Source organism: Neocloeon triangulifer, unplaced genomic scaffold, assembly GCF_031216515.1.
Source record: "Neocloeon triangulifer isolate White Clay Creek 2 clone unplaced genomic scaffold, ASM3121651v1 ptg000014l, whole genome shotgun sequence".
Taxonomy (NCBI): domain Eukaryota; kingdom Metazoa; phylum Arthropoda; class Insecta; order Ephemeroptera; family Baetidae; genus Neocloeon; species Neocloeon triangulifer.
The window spans coordinates 27291681-27305999 of record NW_026775556.1 but is presented as its reverse complement, the minus strand read 5'-3'; the positions used below and the strand labels follow the sequence as shown (position 1 = coordinate 27305999).

Sequence of the window (14319 nt, the reverse complement as noted above, 5' to 3'; positions counted from 1 at the left end):
CTCTTTTTTGTCAAAATTAATTTTTTAAATTACTTGTTAAATCTGAAATCTCACCATTGTTTTTAAGTATTTGTACTTTTAAAATTTAATTCATAAATTTAATTTAGCTAATTCTTTTTATAAATTCATGTTGACAAACCTCATAAAAAGAAGAAGAACCGCATCAAGTCCTCCCAACAGGGTCTCCGCAAAAGGTATGATTACCGAAAGGGTAGTGACAGAGAAGAGTAGGACTCTGCCAGGTCGGGGCCACCTCCAGAGAGGGTAGATAATTAGGGGCGACAGCAAAAAGTAGTGCATGTCACAAGCTATGAACCACGATTGGAACATACACTGAAAAAATTAAATTAAAATAGTAATTTAATTCCAATCAAATCTAAAGCACTAACCATATTTTCTGCATTGATGTAGTTGTTGATGTAAAGCAAATTGGCCCACCAGTTGGCCCTGCACCTGTCCCTCTCGAGTCCGACCTTTTGGTCCCACATGGGGCCATCGCCCAATTTCGGATAAAGAGTTGCGTAAAACCCAACAACCATGGCGTAGACCGGAGTTAATCTGTGAATGCAAAAGTCTCTTTCAATGCTACCGACGCAGATTGATCTCTTATTTACCTGATGTATCTGTACGCGTACAACAATGGGACGTTGACCTTCCTCTTTTTGTCAAGCTCTATCAACATGAGGTAGCAAGAAAGGAACCCGCTGATCAAGAAAAATGTGTCGACAATAATTGTGCCGTTCAAAAGAATCATATTTGCCGCTGATGTGTAAATCTAAAAAAAAATTCGATTGAAGCAAATAATTAAAATAAAAAATTAAATTATTAACCTGCTCGATGAGTTCGGGGTTGAAAAGTGGGCCTCCCAAAGAGAACATGCAGCGATGGCCCATGATGATTAGCAGCATTGAGAAAAACCTCATGCCATGAATTGATCTCAGGTCACCGGCGTCGTGGTCTCGCGGCGCGGGGCCTTGGACCAAGACCATCCAGTTGGCTCTGATCGAAAACGAGCGCAGAAGTCTTATTCCTAAACCTAGATTTGAAAAATTAAAATAAAAAATGGTCAATGAGAGAATTTTAGAAATTAATTTCTCATCCTGAAGTAATTTTATACTAATTTATCGAAATTCAAAAATTAAACTTACTATCCCAAATTTTGTCAGTATACGCAGTGTAGGTGTCAACTGCGGTGCAAATAAGCACCAACAAAATAAACGTCAGCAACAAAGACCTGAAAAAAATGTTTATTATTAAAGTTTAAAATAATTTATTTCTTTAAATGTACCCATAAGAAATGTCAAGCTCATCAAAAGTCTCGTGTTGATAGATTTTGCAGTTGGTCTCGTCAAGTTCGACATTGGCATTGACGCCAATGCTGGCTTGCAGAGGTTTGATTGCATTTTTTATTCCTTCGGCAACGCTTTTTGCATTGCACACGGACGGAACGCAGACGCCCCAGTAAATCGCGTCTCGCCGCTGCTTCCTCAAATCTCCTGTGTACTGTTAAAAAATAATATAATTTATAACAAATTTTTTAAATTTTTATCAAATATTACTTTGAACTTTTCCCAAGCGCTTTCATTGGCGCCAAACTCCATTCGGAAAGGATCTTTGGCCGGAAGGAAATATTCAGGGTAGGTCTCGGGTTTGGGTTCGAATTTGATTTTTGCCAGGCAATGTTTGCCTCTGAATCCTTCGCCGTCGCCCAAATCCACTTTGATTTTCAGACAACCGTCGTAGTGGCCGAATTGGTAAACGTTTCCGCTCAAAACGCCGTCAGGCACTTTTGCAGTCGAGTCGTACACTGCAAGATTGCAATTTTCGCTTGTTTAATTTATGCACACTTATATGGAGAATAAAAAAAGATAACGTTAACGTTACAGTCATTTCAAATTAAAATTTAAATTAAATTCAAAATTATAAAAAGAAGAATCATAAAATGAAATAGAATCCATAAAAATTAGTCCATTAAAAATGTGCAAAATAATTATTTTCTATATTTATCTGACCTGGTATAAATTTAATTTTTAATTGAATAAAAAAAATGTATTCATTATAAAATGAAATTTTCTGATCAGTTTCAGATATCTATGTAATTTTTTTTAAATATGAACAAAAAAATAAGTGATTTCAGAAAAACTTACTTAGCACGGCCCAAAGAGTGAATTTCTTGAGCTCCTGCAGGTACAGCTTGGTGTAATTTGCGCACAAACTCCTGACCGCCGTGTGCTCGTGGGCCTCCGTCATGGACTGCGCCAGAAAAGCTCCGAAGACCGGACTCTCTTCGTCATTTTGGGCACCAACTGTGGCGGCGGCCAGCAGCATCAGCGCGGACAACAAAGTTTTGGGCCCGTGCATGACGGCATGCGAGACGTGTCGGACAGCGCTAGCGAGAAGTGCAGGCCACGACGGCTCTCCTGCAATTGCACTCGCGGTTCGCCATCCGGTACACCTTGACTAGCTACATATTTGCACCTAGCAAGTCTGCATTACTCAGGATCATACGCCGCGCGCATATCTCATCTCGTCTTATTATTACTTCCGTGAACTTGAAAACCAGCTCTCGGAGCTCAATTTGCATTTGCAAACTCCGGTTCGGACGAATATAATTGCGTTCGAATGGATATAAAAGGATTTTCCCTCCACGGCCGACGATGCTATTTATTTTTATTAATTTTGACGAATTATCACCATTTTTTCTTGGAAAATTCTAGACTCTTGACCTCTGCGTGGACGTGCAGTCTCAAGGTGTATTCAATTGCTGGTGGGAGAACTTGTAATACAAGATCACATATCTATCTTTTGAACTAAAAATAAACCGCTTTGTACAACTAATTGTGATTATTATTATTTTACAGGAAGTGAATTGTTAATTCTCATGTTTTTAATGACAACTACTGCGGTGCACTCTCTGAAGTTCATCAGCATTCAAGATGCGCTTTTTGTTAAGTTTTCCACTTTTGGTTGTTTTTAGTTTTCGAAGCAAGGGAATACAAAAATTAGCTGCCTCTGAAATCTGAAACTGAATTTTTTAGCACAAATTGTGGATGTGACGAGGTTTACGACCACCAAAAATGGTTTTTTCGAATAAATCTAATTTACTAAATTACAAATAAAACGTGAAAGAATATGCCATTTAAATAATATGGCAGAGCAAACAAAGGCTCTGGCAAAAATTGTTGTTCATGCTTTTTATTAAATTTAAATTGATACTTAAAATGGAAATAATTTAATAAATTGTTTCACATTGAATAAAATATTAGTTAAACCCACTCTGACTGAACTTTGGTTTGGAAGTGGCGCAATTATTTAATTTTATAGGCAATAGTGCGATATTAAATTTACTCAAATTGAATTTTCGTGCCCCAGTTGCGAAATACAACTCTTTCCTAAATGATCGAAAATAAATCAATATTTAATATATCTTCCATTGTATACGCTAATGAACCCGCTGTCACCACACAATATCCCGTCTTATCAAAAAATGGAAGGACTCACTTTTGAAATGCGGCGATTTTTTAAGACTACGGCGATTTTGGGCTTGTTCCCATTTTCAGTGAGCGAAACTGGAGAGTTGGAGTTTAAACTTCTGAGTTGGGTCACACTATATTTTACTCTTTACAATTCAATATCAATGGGAATTGGTGCTTTGTACACTATGGCGGCATTAAAGGTAAAACCTTTGTTGATATTTTGAAGTTGGCTTAATGCGTGAATGCGTCTCCGCAGTTAATCGAAAGCGACATATCCAATTCCCTTACATTGTCAATTTTTCTCATCGGTCTCATAGGAGCTCAAATGGGGTCCGTTGTTTTTCTACCTAACTTGAAAGATATTTTAAAATACTTTCATGAATGGGAAAGATTTAGAGTGAGTAATAAAATTTATTAATGTGTTACTGAATATTTAATTGCGTTATTAATTTAGGCAATATTTCATCACGTAACCAAAAAGCGAATTAAATATGGAATAGTTAAAAAGACAAACAGATTAATAATTATTTTAGTTTTAATAACAGCGGTGCTTCTCATTTCTGATCTGTACATCAACGCAAGATTGCACCCAAGAAGTGAAACAGTTTTACGTTTGATTGGTGTTCACTTCAAATTGATGAGTTTATCTCTGTGGTCATTTTCGCTGAAGTCTTCAACAAAAGCGTCGGCAAAGGTTCTGGAGGAATACAAGGTATTAATTTTTTTATTAGTTTTGCTAATGCATGATTTGAATCTAGGCAATTAATTGTCGTCACGAATTGAGCATGGGACTTTTGTTTCAAGACGATGATCTAGTCGCTTTGAAATTCCGCAAAATGTGGCACAGTCTCATTACTTGCACGTGCTATCAACTAGGTGAACTATATTTTACCTTAAATTATTCATTTTAATTTTTATGAAAATATTAACTTCATGATTAATTAATCACACGGAAAAATAGCTAAGGATATAAGTGGGTTTATGACGATCATTTTCTCTTTCTTTTTCAGGGAATTGTTTTACATATTTTATTGGAACGTTGATTGTCACCACGTGCCTGACTATATCAATTGTTACTTTTCAACTCATCACACTATTTCTATCTGCCAACCAACCAGTAATTTTAACGAGTATGTTGTTCATTATTTCGGTTGCATATGGTCAACTACTTTACGTTATTATGAAATCAGAGGGCGCGCAACAAACGGTAATAAAGTGAAAAATCTTAAAGATTTAAAAATAATTTTAATAAAATTTAGATAAAAAGAGACTTGATGGAAGCTATGGAAATAACAAAATCACTTAAAATAAGTCCACCAGCAAAAAAAATTGTTGGATAATAAAATATCCCCTGCTTTGTTTTATTTCTTAATTTTTAGATGATGAAATTCTTTAGCCGAACATTGACATTTTTCCCAGAAGTTTCACTTGATGGCTACTTTACAATGAATAGGAGATCACTTTTCACTGCAAGTTAAATTGTTTACACAACATAATTGTTCATGATAATATGATTATTTCATTGCAGATAAATACGGCACTTTTAACAAACTTCATTGTATTGTTTCAACTGCGGATCAAGCAAAAAGGCTATGATGTTTGGGAATTTGTGACGATCACAGATAAAATAAAAATTTTCGGAGACTTTTAATTGCTGTTCTTAAAAATTATTATAACATTATAATACTAAAAAATTTAAAAGGTCCTTCAGTGATAACATTTGCAAAATGATTATCGAAATGTATAGCAATAATTTTATTGTTTTGGGCATGAACTTATGAAAAAGATATATTTAATGTCGTAAATTCCTAGCAAAATTAATGGAATCTGCAGACATATAATCAATTTTTATTGCCTCCTTATTGCTCAATATAAGAGTATCAATACCTCACAATATCCAGAGGCGCAAGCTACACATCTATTTTAGAGATGGAAGGTTTCGCTTTAGAAATGCGGCGCTATTTCAAGTTCACGGCTTTTTTGGGATTGTTTCCATTTTCAGTTGACAGCGCAAAACAGGAAAATTAGAGTTTAAAATTTATAGTTGGGCCACGCTTTACTTTGCTCTATATAATTTCGTGCAACTAGGAATGGCCACACTGTACACGGTGGCTGCAGTAAAGGTAAAACACAATTTGTACTGTTCAATCTTCAAATTCATGAGGATTTAGTTTTTTGAAAGAGACGAGTCGAATTATCTGCTTATCACGGTTTTTCTGACCGCTCTTTTAATACCTCAAATGTCTCCAATTCTATTTCTACCCAAGTTGACAGATGTCTTGAAATTCTTCACTGATTGGGACAAATTAAATGTATATGTTTGATGTAGAATCCTCGTTAGCATTAATTTCTTTTAATTGAAGGTCGCCTTACGAAAAGTGAACACGAATTCTCAGCAGGTCGATTATGGGATAATTAAGAAAACCAATAGATCTATATTGATTTTGGTCGTTGCATCAATATTACTCACTTTTTTAGACTTGTATTCTTCTGCAAGATTTCTTCCGAGAACTGAAACAATTTTGCGTTTGGTTGGGGCACACTTTAATTTGATGATATTTTCTCTTTGGTCATTAATGCTGAGCTCTGCAAAAAAATCTTCAACCATGTTACTGAAGGAATACAAGGTAATTTATATAAGTTCAATGAACTAGATTGATTTTAGATATTTTTCTAACTGATTTCTTTACAAAAAGATGATTAATTCAAACAACACCAAAATGCGAGCATTGTTTCATGACATCGATCCAGATGCCCTTAAATTTCGCAAAGTGTGGCACAGCCTGATTACATGCACCTGCCGTCAACTAGGTATATACAAAATACACATTTAATTATTTCAGATAAATACAAATTAATAAACTAATACTTTTACACGATAATGAATAGCATTTCATTATAATATTTGATTTGTAATTATAAAAAAAATTAATAAGATATTATTTACACAGGAAACTGCTTCACATATTATATTGGAGCATTGATCATAACCTCCTGCATGACTGTTTTGTTGTTCACTCTTCAACTTTTTACAATTTATATATATTTGGACCAGCCAGAAATTCAAGCTTTCATTTTGCTCATGATTTTGATCGCATATGGTCAACTATTGTACATTATTATACATTCAGAGGGTGCCCAACAGAGAGTAATTAAAACAAATAATCTAAAAGTTTATATAATTCAAATTTTTAAATATATTAGTTGAAGAGGGACTTGATGGAAGCAATGGTTGTAACAAAATCACTTAAAATGAGTCGTCCTGCGAAAAAAATGGTTGAATTTTATAGGCATAATGAATTTATTTAATTATCGATTGTTTTTATCTTTTCACACAAATTTAGATGATGAAATTCTTTAGTCGAACACTGACATTTTTTCCAGCAGTTTCTCTTGATGGCTACTTTGCAATTAACAGGAGATCACTTTTCATTGCAAGTTTTATCCTATGTTATGAAATTTTGTTAAATTGATTTATTTCCAGATAAATATGGCGCTTTTATCAAACTTCATAGTTTTGCTGCAGCTTCGAATCAAACAAAGAGAGTTTAATGCTTCTGAATTTTTCACAATCACAGACCAGATAAAAATACTTGGAGTATTTTAAGCTTACAATATTTGTCCGTGAACAATAAAAATTCTGGAAAAAATACTAAAAACTCGGTGCATAAAAGTGGTGTTAAATAGAACAACCAAAAATAAAATGTGTTTTTACTTCATTAAAATATAATTAATAAGAAAATATTGAGAATTTAAAACCCAAAGAAACCACTCGAAAGGGAAATAATTAAATTAGTACAGCGACTAATCGCCTTGACGTGGAATTACGTTCCGAGACAACGAGGTTGTCTCGGAACGTAATTCCACGTCAAGGCGATTATTCGCAGTACTAATTTAAGAAAATATTGATATTCCTGTGTGTTAATGTATTCAATTGTGTTTGATGGAAACAGCCGGAAACAGCATAGTAATGAATTTTATTGATTGTCATTGTTCACCAGAAGCATTCACTTCACAATATCCAGTTCAAAAATATCACACTTATCAAAAATGGAAGGATTCTCTTTGGAAATGCGCAGTTTTTTTAGGCTATCGTCGTTTTTGGGCCTGTTCCCATTTTCAGTGAGCCACACGGGAAAACTAAATTTAAAACTTTTTAGTTGGATCACATTTTATTTTTGTGTATATAATGGACTCCAAATGGCACTTGGTACAATGTTCGCAATGGCTGTCATAAAAGTAAAATCAAATCGGTGTTTTAAATGCTTTTTAAGCTGCGTTTCTTAGGTTATTCAAAACAACATGTCCAGTTCCCTAGTTCTGTCGGTTTTTCTCATCAGTGCTATTGTACCACTTCTGGGGCCTTTTCTTTTCCTACCAAACTTGCAAAATATTGTAAAGCATGTAAATGAATGGAATAGATTTATCGTAAGTATAAATATGTAAATTTTCACTTGGCATGCGTTTTTATAATTGCTATTTTTAGGCTAACTTTCGACAAGTGACCACTAAGCGAATCGAATTTGGATTAATTAAAAAGACCAACAGATTAATCATTATTTGGGTTGTTATTTCCTCGTTATTTCTTATTTCTGATCTGTATTCACGCGCAAGATATTATCCGAGAAGTGAAACAGTTGTGCGGTTCATTGGTTTCAATTTCAATTTGATGAGTACATCTCTATGGTCATTTTTGCTGAGCTCTTCAACAAAAGCGTCTGCGATGGTTCTGGAGGAATACAAAGTATTAAGATAATGTTTTTATTCAGTTGTGCGTATCTAATATATTGTTTGAAACAAGCATATCAATTGTCGTCACAAAATCGGGATGGGACCTTTGTCTCAAGACGTAAATCTATTCGCCCTTCGATTCCGAAACGTGTGGCACAGTCTCATTATTTGCACGTGCCATCAACTAGGTGAGATCATTTTGTTATCTTCTATTCTTCATTGGCTTTTTATGAGAACAAAAATTTCATAATAAATTATTGTAGAGAGAAATCAAGTTAATTTTTTTTATAATTATTATTTTTTTTCAATCAATATTAGGGAATTGTTTTACATATTTTATTGGCGCGATGATTATGAGCACCTGCATCAATATATTGGTATTCAGTCTTCAACTTGTCACACTATACATATCTTCCAACCAGCCCTTGAATATATCAATCATCGCGATTACGCTTTCGATCGCATATGGTCAACTGATGTACGTTATAATGATCTCCGAGGGTGCCCAACAAAGGGTAATGGTGAAATAAATTAGCATAAATAATTCCGTTTTGCAATTTTAAGCTTCAGTTAAAAAGAGACTTGATGGAATCTATGGAAATAACAAAATCACTAAAAATGAGCCAACCAGCGAAAAAAATGGTTTAATAATGATTCATAAAAATATTTACAATTTAATAGTTTTTATTTTTAGTTGTTGAAATTCTACAGCCGCACATTGACATTTTTCCCAGTTGTCTCTCTTGATGGATACTTTGCAATTAACAGGAGATCACTTTTCATTGCAAGTTATAATATTGAAGTAATATGAAACAACATAAGTTTTTATTTTTCAGATAAATGCAGCACTCGTAACAAACTTCATAGTTTTGTTGCAACTAAGAATCAAACAAAAGGGCTACGATGCTTCAGAAGTTTTCACAATCACAGAGAAAATAAAAGTTATTGGAGACTTTTAATTGCTAATTAATACCATTTCTTATTTCATGGGTCATAACGACAATTATTATTGACTGAAAAAGTTAATCTATATCAAGACTACTTTTCCGAAACTGTATAGCAGCGAAATAAGGTCTATTGATCGATAAAAATACAAATCGACTCAAAAGATAATTTAATCCAAACATATGTAAGTGCTTTGGTTAAATTCAATATGTAAAAAAATGATAGAAGTCGAAATGAATTTTTTTTAGGATTTATGCTGCCGCCACTCTAAATAATTAATAAAAAAAACTTCTTAATTTAACTAACCGCATAGTAATTTTGTGAGTTTTGCTCCTAAAATAGCTCTTATTGTTAGCACACAAAACCTATTAAATCATATTGATATATTTTTATGTCACACATTCATAATATAATGCTATTAGTAGAAAAATAATCAATTTATTATCGTTTCGTCAATGCATAACAGCGACACATCACTTGCTTTCACGTCACAGTAGAGTCACTTATTCCACAGTTTATTAAAAATGGAAAGCTTCTCTTTAGAAACGAGGCGCTTTTTTAAGATGGCATCAATATTGGGCTTGTTTCCATTTTCTGTCGACAACAAAACTGGAAAATTAGAGTTAAAACTTTTTAGTTGGCCCATGATTCATTTCACTCTTTATAATTCTGTGCAACTTGGAATGGCTGCACTTTACTGCGTGGCCGCAGTGAAGGTATAAAATTAATTTTTTTTTCTATCTAGGATAAATACATATATTTTTATTTTATTTTTATAGTTTATCGAAAAGGATGAGTCTAATTATCTGCTCTTCTCAGTGTTTCTGACTGCTCTTGTGTTGCCTGCAATGTCTCCAATTTTGTTTCTACCGAAATTAGTGGATATCTTGAAATTCATTAATGAATGGGACAAGTTTAGTGTAATATAAATTAATTGATTTTATGCTGGTCACACATACATATATTTTGTAATTTTTATAGGCTACATTGCGACAATTATGCAAAAATTGTATGCAATTGGATTATGGAATCATTAAGAAAACCAATCGAATTATAATATTTTTGATTTTCGTTTGCATATATCTGACCTCTGTTGATTTATATTTACTTGCAAGATTTTATCCAAGAAGTGAAACAGTTTTACGATTGATTGGGTCAAGCTTCTACTTGATGAGTTTTTCTTTGTGGTCCTATTTGCTGAGCTCTTCAACAAAAGCGTCTGCCGTAATACTGCAGGAGTACAAGGTACTTGAATAAGCATTTTTGTTTTAATTTTAATTAAATTCTCATTTACTATTTAAAACAGATGATGAATTCCCATAAAACGAAAATGCGACTCCTCTTTAAAGATATCGATCTAGCCACCCTTAAATTCAGAAACGTGTGGCACAGTCTCATTACAAGCACCTGCTATAAACTAGGTAGAAACTTCAAATAATACATAATGTACAAAACGAAAAATTAATTATAAAATTTAAAAATATAGTTAAATAATATTATGCCTCCTTCTTAGGAAACTGCTTTACATTTTTTATTGGAGCAATGATTATCAACAACTGCATGACTATATTGATGTTTACTCTTCAGCTTTTCACACTTTACATATCTTTGAACCAACCAGCGATTACAGCATTCATTGTGTTCATGATTTCAATCTCGTACATTCAACTATTTTACATTATAATGAAAGCAGAGGGCACGCAACAAAAGGTAAGAGATATTATGTGAAAAAAATAATGAATTTGTATTGATTTCATATCAGTTAAAGAGAGACTTGATGGAAGCTATGGAAATCACCAAATCACTTAATATGAGTCAACCAGCAAAAAAATTGGTTTTACTACAACTTGCGATTTTTATAGAAAGTTGTATTAATCTCTATTTTTAGATGTTAAAATTCTTAAGCCGGACACTCACATTTTTTCCAGCAATTTCTCTGGACGGATACTTTGTAATTAATCGGAGGTCACTATTTTATGCAAGTTTTACAATAAATTATCAAATAAATTAAAATTTTAATTAAATTATATTTTTTGCAGATTAATATGGCACTGATAACAAACTTTATTGTGTTGGTGCAGCTACAAATCAAGCAAAAGGAGTATGATGCATCAGAATTTTTCACTATCTCGGACCAGATAAAAATACTTGGGGACTTTTAATTATTGCAGCTTAAAATATTTATTCTACGATTTTTTAGAATTAATATTAATTAAATTAAATTGCACAATTTCAAAAAAAAAATCGCCCACGATTTTAATTGAACGCCTATTAATTAATTGTAAATGTTAGTAATGCATTAGAATCCAAATTATCCTTCCACAAAATATTGATTTTCTTTTATTAGTGTCGATTCTGTTTGATGGAACTTGAATATTAAATAATTTATATTGATCATCATTGTTTGTATCGCAAGCTGTCACTTCACAATATCCAATTGGAGAAACAACAACTATAGAAAATGGATGGCTTCTCTTTAGAAATGCGACGCTTTTTTAAGATGACATCGATTTTGGGCTTGTTTCCATTTTCAGTTGATAACAAAAGTGGAAAATTAGAGTTGAAAGTTTTCAGTTGGACCACAATTTATTTTACTCTTTACAATTCTGTGCAACTTGGAATGCTTGCACTGTACTATGTGACTGCAGTGAAGGTAAATACTTTTTTACTTTACGTAGAGTTTACTGCTATTATATTTTTATAGCTCATTGCAAAAGACGAGTCGAGTTATCTAATCTTCGCAGTTTTTCTGACCGCTCTTGTAGTAACTCAAATGTCTCCACTTCTATTTATATTCAAATTGAAGGATATTATGAAACTCATTAATGAATGGGATGAATTAAGTGTAAGTTAAAAAGATATTCCATGTTAGTCATGAAGTTATGCAAGTCTAAATTTTTCAGGCTTCTCTTCGGCAAGTAACAACACATTCTCAGCCAATCGACAATGGCATTGTGAAGAAAACGAATAGATTAATAATTTTAATGATTGCTATTTCCATACTTCTTATCCTTGTTGATATGTTTGTAACCAAAAGATTACATCCAAGAAGTGGAACATTTTTACGTTTGTTAGGTTTATACTTTCAATCGATGGTCTTTAATTTGTGGTCATTATTGCTGAGCTCCGCTATAAAAGCTTCAGTCACGCTACTGCAAGAATACAAGGTGAAATGAGAATTAGATAGAGCTTGAAAATTTTTCTAATGAATTTTCTTTTGATAAAGGTGATTAATTCACACAAATGCAAAATAGGACTTCTGTTTCATGACATCGATCGAGTCGCCCTTAAATTCCGCAATGTGTGGCACAAGCTCATTACGTGCACGTGCTATCAACTAGGTAGACACTTCTTATAATTTCATTTTGACTTGAGAAAATATCTCATGCGAGTTACGAACGAATCAATAACAATATTATTGTAACAATTGGAAGAAGAATCAGCAACAATAACATGCATAGAAAATTATAAGAAAAAATTCAAATTACAAAAATATTAATGTTCAAATTATCACTTTATCAGTTAAATCACTTTATATTATTTTCAGGAAACTGCTTTACATTTTTTATTGGAGCAATGATAATCAACACCTGCATCGTTGTATTGATGTTTACTCTTCAGCTTTTTACTCTTTACATATCTTTCGATCAGCCAGCAATTATAGCTTTTATTGTGTTCGCTATTGTGCTCACTTATGGTCAACTAGCGTTCGTTATTATGAAATCGGAAAGCGCCCAACAACAGGTAATAAATATTAAAAAAAAAAAAAGAAATTTATTTCTATACCATAAAATTCAAGTTAAAGAGAGATTTGATGGATGCCATGGCTGTAACAAAATCACTTAATTTGAGTAAACCTGTGAAAAAGATGGTAGTATTTGATTATCCATTGAGGTCAGAATAAAAATTTAATATTTTATGCTTTCAGATGTTGAAATTCTTCAGCCGGACAATTACATTTTTCCCAGCTGTTTCTCTTGACGGATACTTTACAATAAATAGGCGATCACTTTTTTATGCAAGTTTCGCATTTCCCGTTGATGAATCAAAACTAATTTCCGCTAACAAAAATATTCCTTTTTGCAGATAAATATGGCACTGATAACAAACTTTATAGTGTTGTTGCAGTTACGTATTAAGCAGAAGGAGTACAATGCTTCAGAATTTTTCACAATCACGGACCAGATACAAATAATAGGAGATTTTTAATTAAATGCAATTATACATGTCATGCATTAGAATAATAAGTATTCTTTAAAAAAATGTTTAATACTCTTTCATTAATAAATGCCCAACTCATTTCTTTTTTATGGAATCACCATATTAAATATTGATATTGATTATCATTGTGCCTAACATGTCCATCACAAGCTGTCACTTCAGTAATATCCAGTTGAAGAAACAACAATGAGAATGGAAGGTTTCTCTTTAGAAATGCGACGCTTTTTTAAAATCACGTCAATTTTCGGGTTGCTTCCATTTTCAGTTGATAAGAAAACTGAAAAATTGGTGTTCAAAACATTCAGCTGGAGCACGATTTATTTTGCTTTATTTAATTCTGTGCAGCTTGGAATGGCTGCTCTGTACTGCGTGGCTGTAGTGAAGGTTTAATCTAGCCTTTATTTTTATAAATATAATATAAATTTAATACTTTTTTTATATAGTTTATTGAAAAAGACGAGTCCAGTTATCTGCTCTTCTCAGTTTTTCTCACCGCTCTTATATTACCCCAAATGTCTCCAATTCTATTTATTCTAAAATGGGAGGATGTTTTGAAATTCTTAAATGAATGGGATAAATTAAATGTAAGTTTATCAATTGCATGCTGAGGTCAAGAAGATAATTTCTAATTATTTCAGGCCATATTTGCCACACATTATCGGCAAATCAATTATGGGATAAATAAGAACACAAATATTTTGATAATTATTTTGATTTGTAATTTTACATTTATCATATTTAGTGACTTGTATTTCTCTACAAAATTAACTCCAAAAAGTGAAACAGTTTTACGTTTGATTGGGACAAGCTTGAATTTGATTTGTTTTTCTTTCTGGGCATTTTCCCTGAGCTCTTCAACAAAAGCGTCAGGCGCAATACTGCAGGCGTACAGGGTATTTGATTCAGTCTCATATTATTAATATTATTATTGATCTTTTTTTTTAAA

At 32.7% G+C, this 14319-nt stretch overlaps 1 protein-coding gene across 1 annotated transcript in view; it reads right to left on the bottom strand.

Annotated features, from left to right (window-relative positions):
• The window catches only part of LOC132199823 (nose resistant to fluoxetine protein 6-like), a 96772-nt gene that overhangs the window by 1184 nt on the left and 81269 nt on the right, over positions 1 to 14319 (bottom strand). The window contains exons 4-11 of the mRNA XM_059624858.1: positions 2148 to 2420; positions 1560 to 1807; positions 1289 to 1503; positions 1149 to 1234; positions 831 to 1036; positions 615 to 775; positions 390 to 558; positions 140 to 333 (exon numbers count right to left, since the gene is read on the bottom strand). Coding sequence (XP_059480841.1) covers positions 140 to 333; positions 390 to 558; positions 615 to 775; positions 831 to 1036; positions 1149 to 1234; positions 1289 to 1503; positions 1560 to 1807; positions 2148 to 2361 — 1493 coding nt within the window. The 5' untranslated portion in view covers positions 2362 to 2420. The remainder of the gene's footprint in view (positions 1 to 139; positions 334 to 389; positions 559 to 614; positions 776 to 830; positions 1037 to 1148; positions 1235 to 1288; positions 1504 to 1559; positions 1808 to 2147; positions 2421 to 14319) is intronic.